Source organism: Etheostoma spectabile, chromosome 24, assembly GCF_008692095.1.
Source record: "Etheostoma spectabile isolate EspeVRDwgs_2016 chromosome 24, UIUC_Espe_1.0, whole genome shotgun sequence".
Lineage (NCBI taxonomy): Eukaryota > Metazoa > Chordata > Actinopteri > Perciformes > Percidae > Etheostoma > Etheostoma spectabile.
In genome coordinates this window covers 9,388,180-9,399,899 of record NC_045756.1, presented here as the reverse complement: position 1 = coordinate 9,399,899, position 11,720 = coordinate 9,388,180, and the positions used below count along the sequence as shown (strand labels likewise).

The window sequence follows — 11,720 nt, the reverse complement described above, 5'->3', positions numbered from 1 at the left end:
GGGGGGACTTTATTCTTTGGGATTGTAACATATTGCGTAACCTTCCCAGGCTCTGCTGGCCAGCAGCTTTGTGCCGTTCTACGCAGGACTCAAACCGCTGGAGTTACGAGGACAGGTAATATTTTCATAAAAATAGTATGACTTTGTATTTCAAGATACTAATAGGCCATTTTGGACTGAGTTGAAACCAGTTAAAGATGTGTCTCTTTTAACAATGTAACATAGTTTATATTAAACATTGATTTTTCTAATATTTGGGATTTCATTATCAAAACAATGGTTTGCTAAACTTAACTGTCATGTGAGCGGCCCGCAGTTGCCTAATTTTGTTAGAAATCAACTAATTGTTTTAGGACAACATCATGCAAATCCATTTATAAAAAACTGGCAACAATATTTGGAACGAAAAGAAGGAATAATTAAAATTGCAGATTAAAGAGTAAACAATGTTTTTTCTAAACTTAAAATGTCTTGCCGTATAAACTTGACTGTCGTCGGCAAATGATGCTCACTTTTTGTCAGCAAAAAACATTTTTTTTTTTAAATGTATTGTCATTTGATCTGACTGTATAGTAGCCTTTTCTTACATTTTTGTTGCTTTTTCCGACTTTTCTGCACTTCTTTCAACTATTTTGACGCTATTTAGACTTTTTTCAAAGTTTTTGGTTCTGTTGAACAAGCGTGAAAAAGTGTAAAGAAGTTGAAAAAAAATAATGTTAAAACAGACAAAAACCTTGAGAAAAATGCATAAAAAAAGCCTCAGATAGAGTTCCATTTCATGCTTGTTAGAAATGGATGGATGGGGGGTTCTCCGACAGCCTGCCTATTCTGCCGGTGGGACGAACCATCACTGTGTCTCCGTTTGCCGGACTGCAGGACGTGTGTCCCGTCCACAGGGGGCGCTTCAACACTCAACTCGCACTGGCCAACATGAACATAATGGTGAGGATTGGATCATTTGATGAAGACACACATCTTAAGTCTTGAGTCTAGTCCATAACTGGGATCCCTGTTTACCTTAAGTTTACGTCTGAGATGTGGAGCAGGAGTAGAGAAGGTTCCACTCACCATGTCAGTGGTAGCTGGGTCTCAGTGGCAGTGTACTGTCACCAGTGTGGTTGAAGGCTCGATGTAAATGTGGCGTTTCCTTTGGTTTCCTCAGCTCTCCGTGGAAAACCTCAAACGTCTGAACCGGGCTCTGTTCCCTCCACCCAGCGCCGGCATGCAGGCGTTGTGTGAAGAAGGTTTCAGAGACGCGCTGGGCTTCCTGAAGAGAGAGGACTGGATGAGCTCATGACGCTCAGTTTTATTCTGCTAACAAGCCTGAAGCCAAGTACCTTTTATGGAAACAGGACTAAGGATTTTATGGATTTTCCTGTATTTATGGACTGTTTGTTTTTTAATAAAAGGGGCTACCGGAGGAGTTTTGAGATCTTTAGTCAAAATAGACTTGTTTGAATAAGTTAACACACATATCCAGTATAAGATTCACTAGAACCTGTGGTTTTTCTAAGTTACAATGCTCCACAACTATTTGGGGCGTAACAGGCTCTCTGACCGGCCACGGGGCAGGAAGAGGAGAGGGAGAGCGTCGGACAGAGACCCTGCAAATACATTCTGACATGTAGATCTGTCAGGTATACTGGTAGGCCAGAAAATAACATAAAGGAGTCCTTTAGTTGAAGTTAATCATCTTTAGTTACAGCTCTGCATAAGGACTCCGATTCTCTCTCACCCTCTACCAACAGACAGTCTTTCAGGAACTGGGACCCGACTCGCTCAAACCCCTCACTACTTATTCTCTCCAGCAAGCTTTCTTCTCCACCCTGGTTCGTCGTTATCAGTTGGTTTCATCCTATCGTTGAAGCAAGGTCACGCAAAACACCTGGCTCCCCCACTCCCGGGTTTGTTCTTTATCTTCTGCCAACCCAGGAGTGGAGTCGAGCTCACCCCGTGACCTGTACTTTATCTTTGTACTTATTAAAACACAGCTTCCTTGGCTCTCTCATCTTCCCGAGCTAAGAGTCTTTAATAAGCTCAAATGATTCCCCCGGTGTCCTGATACCTTTTACCCTATCAATCCAGATGGCCTTGTCCCGGTCAGGACCAGCAGAGACCCAGGTCAGCCCTGACCCTCAGGCTTCTTGTCCCACAGTGGTCACGGGCGCCGCCCTTTAAAAAAGAAAAGTAGTCATAGTAGTAGTCGGGGGGGCCGAGACTGATATGGACATGGAACATATCTACATGGAAAAGTATGCACCAAACTAGCCACTTTGAAATGTAGCTGTTTTCATGAATGCAAAAGTTGGGTGACAGAGTAAAAATAAGAATTAAAAGACATGACCCTCCCCAAAAAATTCCGAAATGGTCTCTTACCAAGGTTTGAATCATTATTGTATTATAAATTATTTTAGTGCTCTCCTGCCCATGTTGGAGGGTTAGGGTTTGTTAAATGATTTCATTTGAATGTACTGTTGTAGTTTACAATCTGATGTTTTATTATAAAGTAACCTAGCAACAATATCATGTCCTCCAGGTCCAGCTGAGATGATGATGTCATCAAACACACGGCTGGTTCTACAATGGGAGGAGAGGTCTTTACTTTTCATACTTTACATTCCGTGATGATACTTTGACACTTTTACTGAAGTAACATTTTCACTGCAGGACTTTGACTTGTAGCAGTTCTTTAACGGTGTGGTTTTAGTACTTTAACTTCAAAACCTCCAGCGCTGAAAGTTGTTTTTTTGTGCGACATCACGCAGCATCTCAACACCCTGAATGTAAAACTGTAGGGACGCAAATAGAACATTTAACAAAACTGCTTCTGTAGATCGTGTTCTTCACAGTCAGTCTTCTCCGTTGCCATCAGTACCTTGTTACTTTTTACCTGCCACTCGAAGTCTTTTATCCCTTTGGCTATTCAACTTTTAAATGCATGAAATCTATTTTTTATTATTTTTCTATCTGCTCTGTGTGTGTATGTGTTACGTAGGTGTGTGTGTTGTCTGTAGCTGCTCTTAGCTAATTGCCCCTTGGGGGATTAATAAAGTTGTTGAATTAAACAAGAAACATTTCAATCCTTTTTTACCGATCGTTATCATAAACTACGTTATCGTTCACCTGCCATCGTCGGAGAATGCTTGTTGGATGATTTGATTTGAACGTACCGTTGGCAGAGCAGCAATGGAGTCGCACTAGTGACGGACGGCTCTTTAGTTAGGGGAAGAAGAAGAAGAAGCAGAAGAAGAAGATGAAGGCTGCGTACGAGCTAAAGCGAAAGAACGAAAGGGAAGCGTCCTGACAGAAGGAAGTGGAGTAGAGCAGTAGCAGACAAAACATGACATGACATATGAGAACGTCATCCTGGGTTTTGGGAAACACTGATGCACAGTTTACCATTTTCTGACATTTAAGACACCAAACACTAATCCGTTCAATCAGGAAAATGCATTACAAGTAAATATCCAAAACAGCTTTCATATGTAAAACACACACACCCCCCACTGGTATTATGCAAGCCCACCTGCTGGTTGTGGTAATGAGGCTCGATTAAGGCTTCCCTTAAATTACAGTTTCCACCCCGGGCGAAAAGATTCCCTTTTGCTTTTTATACATGTGTGTTTCCCTCCGTAATGATCCGCTGACGGGGCTGCTGTCTGGGAACCAGCCAGCTGAAGTAACCTGTTTATTAGTGACATTATTCAGCTGCTGACTCCACCACAAAACTGCACACACCTGCAGAACGTTAACTCTGACTGGCATGTTGAAATCCACTGAGGAGCAGAGAGGTAATGAATAAATGCAGCACGAAGGGATTTCCACAGAGCGTGGACTGAATCTAACTAAATCCTCTGGGGTCTATACCGTATGCAGGGCGCTAACGCTCATGTGCGGTGCTTCTGCCCACGTCCTAACTCATTTGAGGGAATGGGATTGCGGCCTGTGATCTCATTTCTACCGCAGTGGAGGTTCCTGCTGAGCCGTGGCGCCGCTGGGAGATCCATCCTTTACCTCCTCAGGGCCTGGCGGGAAAATGATGTTTATTCTGAAGCAATGCAGTTAAAGATACATAATGAGTATTTAATACACTGTGCATTGTGTCCCTGGCATCAGAGGGTTTAGGTGCAGCCCTGCTCTCTTCTTCCATCTCAGCTGTTCCTGATTCCTCTTTATGAGTGTTATCTATTTATTATCTGCTCTTAGACACAAATATGGTGATAGTAATGCTCCAAAATGATGTGAAAAAGAGACACAGACCGGCTACAAAGTGACGCCAAATGAACCCCAACACAATCACAATGACCAAAAAGGGACACAACACGACTACGCAGAGACAAAATCCCACAAAGACAGCCAGAACGTATGGGTTAAAGCCCTTCTTTGTTCAAAAACGTAACATTTTTTTGAGGAAGGACTTCCCCAAACAGAGGGAAAACACTGCTGTGTTATGAACATGTATATACTTTAAAAGCAGACTTTCTCAAACCATTGGCCACTTCCACAATAAACTACATACTCCCCCCCCCCCCCCCCAATGAAAAGACTCCTACTTCAAATGTTCAAATTACAGCCAAATGAAATGACTCAATCGTTGTCTCTGTTCCATCTTAATGTCTAAAGTCAGTCCGAGGCCATGGATCCATCTCGTCAGCTGACAGGAACCGGAAACGGGGGGGGGGGGGGGGGGAGTGTAGCTGTTCTACGCTCCTTTGAACTTTGTTGTATCCAAAAGATTTCAAATGTAACACAGACAAGATATCTCTTCTAAAAACTCCATTAACTATATAGTGTTAAAGCATTTTGATAGTTTCATCTACAATAGAAATATTTCCCAGGTGTTTACATTATTTATGCTTGGGATGTAAATTCAAAGGCTTCATAACCACTAGCGGTCAAAATGTTGGGGTCCCTTACAGATTTCTATGGAAAAGCTTCAATGTAGAAAGATTACCCCGATGTGTAATTTTGGCCCCTAATAATGAAGTCTCCCTGAACTACAAAACCCAGATTGGTCCTTTTTTATAAAAAGCATAAATATTGTTTTCTTTAGATTAGGATTAGTATTTTTGTCCCCTCCCAAACAGACCTAGCAGTCATACCAACGCTGGCTTACAGCTGTGTACTTCTTACATTCTCACACAGAATAATCATAAAAAGATTAGAAATATTACAATAATATAACTCCATTATAGTATCAATTCATTGAAGTAAAAGTAGAAATACAAACTCATGTAAACGTGATTCAAATAGGATAAAAATCATCCTTTTCTTCCAGTGTAAAGACCCATGTAAACATCCAAGTCACACACAAAACTAGAAATAATTCATGTAAGACTCTTTAGAATATTAAATGTAAGACTTTATTAATACGTTGAAGCCCCCCCCGCGTCCTCTTGGCACTGGCAGAGCTGCGTGAGGGTGGAGCAGCACGGCTGCAGCCAGGGCTTCCACAGCACGTTCCCCGCCGAGATCTGTCTCTCCACCGGCTCCACCGACCTGCCGTGGGCCTCGGCCGCCGCCTCCATGGTAGCCAGGATGGCGTGGTACGCCGGCTCGGTGTCGGGAGTCAGCGGCGTCGTCTCCGACGGGTCCCTGAACACGTCGAAGAGCAGCGGAGGGTCGTGGTACGTCACGGCGTCCGGCGTGCAGAAGCAGACGTGCGTGTGGAAACACGCCGTCTCGTTCCCCGGGTAGAAGTTAGGTGTGAAGAAAAAGGCTTTCCACACCGAGCTGCCTGCGGAAACAGCCGGAAAAGCCCCAAATGGAACATGAGGCGTGAAGTAAAGAGATACCCAACAGGATGGAAAGGAGGGATGAAAACATTTTGAAAAAGGTGGTGAAAAAAATCCAAAAAGAACTGAACAATAGCTTTAAAAAGGAGCACAAATTCTCAGAAAAACGTCGGAAAAACAGCGCATGTTACAGGTTGCTTTATATTAGTGATGAAGCATTTTGGTTTGGACCTACTGTTTCTGGGATGCCATCGGACCGCGTTCAAGTACGCGTTGCAGTAGTGGAAGAGAAACTCGTGGTCGGAGCGGTCCACTCTCCCCTGAAGCAGGTCCATGAGGTCCCGCCCGTCGATCTGCCTGCACACCAGGGGACAGGAGGACAGGAAGGAGACATTAAACCACTGGGGATCACAAAGACCAGCCTGGGTCAAGCCTCTGCATTACATCATCATCATATACTAGTATTACATCAAACCAAAGACTCTGCATTACATCATCATCATATACTAGTATTATATCAAACCAAAGACTCTGCTTTACATCATCATCATATACTAGTATTATATCAAACCAAAGACTCTGCTTTACATCATCATCATATACTAGTATTATATCAAACCAAAGACTCTGCTTTACATCATCATCATATACTAGTATTATCAAATCAAAGACTCTGGATTAGGGGGGCAGTAACCATATGGAAAATTAAACCGAAATCGTGACACTCAGCTCCACAAACCTGTGTCGCAGAGTGAGAAGGCAGAATCGCAACCCCCTCAACATTGACATCAATCAACATCAATAAACTAGGTCTAATAAATAAGCAACACAATAATAAGTCACACAGTTATGCTTTTACATTGATAACTACACATAATAAATAGCTATGCATGCTCATTGGCCAGCGAGTGAAAAACAGGAAACAAAAAGCAGCTTCTCTCCAGCGTATGCCTGGATGAAATTATGAATGTAAAGACATTAGAAACGTAAGTTAACGAGCCGCAGTTAGCTCGGCATACGCTACATGAACAGGTCAGCTCGCACACATGGTTCAAAGCAAAAGAAATGCAGAGAAATATAAATATAATATGCTATATTTAAACATGGTTTCTTATCAATTTAAACTATGCTTTCATGGAAGTTAAATTATGCAACTGTCTTCGCTGGCAGCTGCGGGGGGGAGAATTGGAAACGTGACAAAAAAGAACATCGGGAAAATGAATGGAATTAGAAAAGAAGTTTGGCTTCCAAAGATACATAACAGCTCCGAGTGTATGCACGATCCAGCATCAGAAATATCAGAAATACTTTATGTATACTTTATGGATGTACCCTATTATGCTTTATCGAACAGCCCCCACAGATAGTCTATACACTCAGGCTGTCTTTTGATTTTAGTTAAAGTTCCATATGTAGAATAACCATAATTCCTCCTTTTAATTTAGGCCTAAATTAAAAGGCCTTGAGGATGGAGGTTGGGGGGGGGGGGCCTAAGCGATGCCCCCCCCCAGCCTCTAGTTCCAGTACTGCCTGAGACCTTTTGGAGGAGCACCACTTTGAGGTTTTAGTGTGTGATCTCCCTGCGGGGGGGGGGGGGGGGGGGGGGGGGGACGCTCTCTATCATACTCCGTTTGAGCTTCAACTCTGCTATTAAGATGTGAAAAACACGCTGCTGTTTCTGTTCATCTATTCTGAATAAAACCAGAGGATGCAGCCAACGATACATGTGGGAGCCTGACCTGTCCTGCGGGACTGTCCCCCCGCTCAGCTGCACCACCGTTGGGAACAGGTCCATGTTGCTGGTGGGCTCGTCTATCTGCCTGCCGCTGGGGATGTTCCCCGGCCAGCGCAGGAGTCCCGGGACACGGATCCCGCCCTCGAAATTTGTGGACTTCCCTGCTGCTCGGACGGGAGAAGAGAGAGTCTTTAAAAAGCAGGACTCTGCAGGTCCGGCCTGGAGACGGCAAATCAAAAAGCAGCTGAGAATCAACCTGAGAAATACACATCGGACTAACAAGCTGACGGCTGGAGCCCCGGGGGGGAGCCGGTCGTCTGCACACACTGCCATGACACACAGAGCTGCTTCAAACCACACAAGGACCCCTTTAAGTGAGCGCTAGAACGAGCTGTTGTTTATTGGCATTACATAGAAAGTCAATGCAAAGACAGGAGTAGACACACATTTGCATTCTCCGACAAAACAAAGTGCCAAAAACCAGGGCTCGGGTCGCTTGGTCTCGGGCCCGGTACGCATCAGTGTGATGGTCTGGTCATGTGATGATGTGCGTGTGCTCTGGCCCTGAATGTAAGGATTACAGTGTGAGCACTGGCCCAGAGGTCGTCCCTGTGTTCGTCCTCCTGTACCTTTATATATCCCGTTCCATCCTCTGTGGACTTCTCCCTTGGCCGAGATCTCCTCCAGGTGAGCGCCCTGGTCTGACGTCAGGTAAACCAGAGTGTCTTCACTCAGTCCGAGTCTGTCCAGAGTCCGCACGATCTCACCTGAGGACAGACAGACAGTCTGCGAGTTTTACTCACCCTTCACAATTTCACAGGATCAGAAGACTATGAAATCATATTACAAGGTTTATAGGATCCAAGGCAAGTGGTCCCCAAAAGGTGAAGTCCACATGGAACATCATAAATCAAAAAATGTTCTATCTTTTTCCCCCTCATCTTTTCTTTCGTCTGTTCGTCTGCATAGTTCCGTTCCGTTCTTTCCTACCTACGCTCCAGTCCACCTCGTGGACGGCGTCCCCGTAGATGCCGTGGCGGCTCGTTCCTCTGAACGCCGCTGAAGCAAACATGGCCGTGTGCACCTGGATGAAAGAGAAGAACAGCAGGAAAGGCCTCGCCGAGTTCCTGCAGAAAGACGAGACGCAGAGTCACTTTCTTTAAAGGGCCAGTCCACTGTTTCTATATCACAGGATTCAGTATGCAGTATGTACTTCTCTATGAAGCCCACGGCCTCCCGAGTCATCCTCTGGGTCAGGTTTTCAGACGTGAACGGCTGCTCCACCACTCTGTGGTCCCGCATGAGGACACAGTTGATGGAGGGCATGACCACGATGAGCGCTGCGATCAGACCCGCGGCCGCGGCCACCAGAGCCAGCAGGCTCAGCAGCAGCCGTCGGCGGAGGACCAGGACGCCGGCGTAGTGGAGGACAGCCGCAGTGAGGCCGGCGACGCCCAGCGTCCTGTACGGGAGGTACTTATAGACCATGAACACGGTGCCGTGGCCCGCCTGGCAGTCCCGCAGGTTGGTCAGCGGGATGCCGAAGAAGTAGTGGAAGCCGTGGACGCTGGGGTGGTGGCAGTGGTCCTCGCTGCTCTCACAGTTCAGACCCAGGTGCCACTTTCCTGGGAAAGACAAGACAAGATATTAAAAGTGAAAAAACATGAACACTGAGGCAAGAAAATGTCATTTTAAAGTGTCTAAGGGACTGATTGGTCCAGGAAACAAGCTGCAATGTAAAGGTAAAGTGTCTGACGATGACAACACAGTGGATAAAATATCAGAAAAACAAACCCTGAAAAAAGCTCCAAAAACTTTGATGAAATGCGTCAGAAAAAGCGACAAAAACATAAATAAAATGGAAAATAAAGTATAAAGTCTGAGTGAGGTACAAGCTGCAATGTAAAGGTAATCAGCTGACCATCAGTCGGCGTCCACTAAAAGTTCTGTCCTCGCTGCTGACAGACTCAGATTATTATTCTGAGTGTCTGACAATGAAAAGATAAAAAAAAACATCTAAATAAGCATATAAAATGCCCGAAAAAATTGAGAAAAAGCACCACAAGCTTAGATAAAAAGGGTGACTAAACGGCAAAAACTGTGAAAAAGACAACACTTGTTACCATGTAACAATATTGATATCAAAACATAAAACACAGTAACATATTCCATGTCCTGGATCCTTTACATGAGAGTGAAGAATTGGACAAAGCCTGATAAACCACATGATGATGTTTCAGCTTTCACACATTGAGTAGAAATGCAGTTGAGAGCAACCCTGAACGACGTGGAATATTTGGAATATTTGGAATATTTGGAGTATTTGGAGTATTTGTACCGATAAGAGCCGTCTCGTAGCCCTGCTGTTGGGCAATCTTAGCGAAGGTCACCTCCTCTCTGGGAAGGCCTCCAGACGCAGCGATGAACATGAAGACGCTGATCCTGCCGTCCCCCGCTATACCTGTTAGACAGGGACGTTAGAGAGGGATGTTAGACAGGGACGTTAGACAGAGACGTTAGACAGAGACGTTAGACAGAGACGTTAGACAGAGACGTTAGACAGGGACGTTAGAGAGGGACGTTAGAGAGGGACGTTAGAGAGGGACGTTAGACAGGGACATTAGACAGGAACGTTAGACAGGGACGTTAGAGACATTAGACAGGGACGTTAGACAGGGACGTTAGAGAGGGACGTTAGAGAGGGACGTTAGACAGGGACATTAGACAGGAACGTTAGACAGGGACGTTAGAGACGTTAGACAGGGACGTTAGAGAGGGACGTTAGAGAGGGACGTTAGAGAGGGACGTTAGGATTGACACTGTGTATTTGGAAATCCCAAGGCGTGTGATTGTTTTATCTTTTTGTAATTGAAATCTTACTGTCTATTTGCTGAAAGGCATGCTGGGAATGAGGGTCTCCCTCGATGGGCCCCGAGATTTAAAGAAAGGCTTGAAACCAAATTGTAAGTGAGAAGACTCTATGACACAAATATTACACAAATACACGAACGAGTAGACCTACAACCAATCAGAGCAACAGAGTATGTGACGTTGGTTGTCCGTCATCGTATAAAGCCCGCCCTGACAATCTGATTGGCCCCAACAGTTCAGGTTGAAGCATAGTTGCTCCTCAATGGATCAAGTCCAGATCCAACTTCCTGGCCTCAAATGTTGTGGGCGGGGCTAAGTTTGGCTGGCGTTTAGACTAGCAGGTCGTAGCCTGCAGAGCCACATTTAGCACCGTGTCCGTCAGTACAGGTAAGTTCTGCGGTTGTGTGTGTGTGTGTGTGTGTGTACTTTGTTTAACTATGCTGGTCCACACAAATTTAAAGGGCTGTTTGAGGAATAAGACTTGGTTTTAGGAGTAGGGTTAGAGTTAGGTTATGGTTATGGTTATGGTGAGGGTTAAGGTTAGGGTTAGAGTTAGGTTATGGTTAGGGTGAGGGTTAAGGTTAGAGTTAGGTTATGGTTATGGTTAGGGTTAGGGTGGGTTAGGGTTAGACATTTAGGTCTGATGGTTAAGGTTAGGGTAAGGGGCTAGGGAATGCATTATGTCAATGACTGGTCCCCACAAAGATAGGCAGACACACTTGTGTGTGTGTGTGTGTGTGTGTGTGTGTGTGTGTGTGTGTGTGTGTGTGTAGTTGAACTGGCCTGATCGTATCGGGTAGCGTCCGGTGAGAAACGCCGCCCTGCTGGGGGAGCAGAGGCTCGCTGCAGCGATGTGGTGCGTCAGCTTCACCCCCTCCTGGGCCAGCTGGTCAATGTTGGGGGTCCTGGGGCCAAATCACAAGTCATCCACAGTCACATACACACTGAGTCTTGTGTCAGTCAAAGAGTACAAAGATATTCTACTCAAGTACTATTCCTTAAATACACTTTCACTGGCAGTACTCAAGCAGTGAGCCCAGGAGAAACACCGTACACCACGCAGCTTTACCTCAGGGTTGTGTTGCCGTAGCAACCCAGGTCTCCGATCCCCAGGTCGTCCACCATCATCAGGACAAAGTTGGGCTTCCTGTTTTCCTGAAGAGACACGCAGCAGATGTTCAGGAGCAGGAGCAGCCACGCGGACGTCATGCTGTCAGAGCGGAGACGCTGGAGGACAGTTTGGTTTAAAAACTATTAAAGACATATTACCTTCACTAACTATTGCTTTTTATACCAAATTCATCTGTTCTAGGACTTTTTGTATTGATTGCATTGACTGTAAGATTTCATAATGATTTGTATTTTCAAATGTTATAATG

General features: G+C 45.1%; 2 protein-coding genes and 1 long non-coding RNA gene across 6 annotated transcripts in view; 1 reads left to right on the top strand and 2 right to left on the bottom strand.

Moving 5' to 3' along the window:
* pnpla4 (patatin-like phospholipase domain containing 4) overlaps positions 1–3,178 on the top strand; it is a 7,339-nt gene extending 4,161 nt beyond the window's left edge. For all 4 annotated transcript variants that reach the window (XM_032506582.1, XM_032506580.1, XM_032506581.1 and 1 more), the window contains 3 exons: positions 50–115; positions 790–942; positions 1,163–3,178. In XM_032506582.1, the coding sequence (XP_032362473.1) occupies positions 50–115; positions 790–942; positions 1,163–1,297 (354 nt within the window). In that variant the 3' untranslated portion in view covers positions 1,298–3,178. The remainder of the gene's footprint in view (positions 1–49; positions 116–789; positions 943–1,162) is intronic.
* Positions 846–3,311, bottom strand: LOC116674092 (uncharacterized). The gene is made up of 3 exons (XR_004327966.1): positions 3,171–3,311; positions 2,066–2,172; positions 846–1,267 (listed from the first exon to the last, which is right to left on the bottom strand). It is a non-coding gene; the product is annotated as an uncharacterized LOC116674092 (long non-coding RNA).
* A 2,122-nt stretch (positions 3,312–5,433) lies between these two features.
* sts (steroid sulfatase (microsomal), isozyme S) overlaps positions 5,434–11,720 on the bottom strand; it is a gene marked incomplete at its 3' end in the record, with an annotated part of 7,597 nt that continues 1,310 nt past the window's right edge. Inside the window, 9 exon segments of the mRNA XM_032506498.1 lie at positions 5,434–5,737; positions 5,971–6,092; positions 7,475–7,634; positions 8,100–8,237; positions 8,461–8,597; positions 8,684–9,095; positions 9,809–9,931; positions 11,125–11,246; positions 11,411–11,568. Of these exon segments, the coding sequence (XP_032362389.1) occupies positions 5,434–5,737; positions 5,971–6,092; positions 7,475–7,634; positions 8,100–8,237; positions 8,461–8,597; positions 8,684–9,095; positions 9,809–9,931; positions 11,125–11,246; positions 11,411–11,550 (1,658 nt within the window).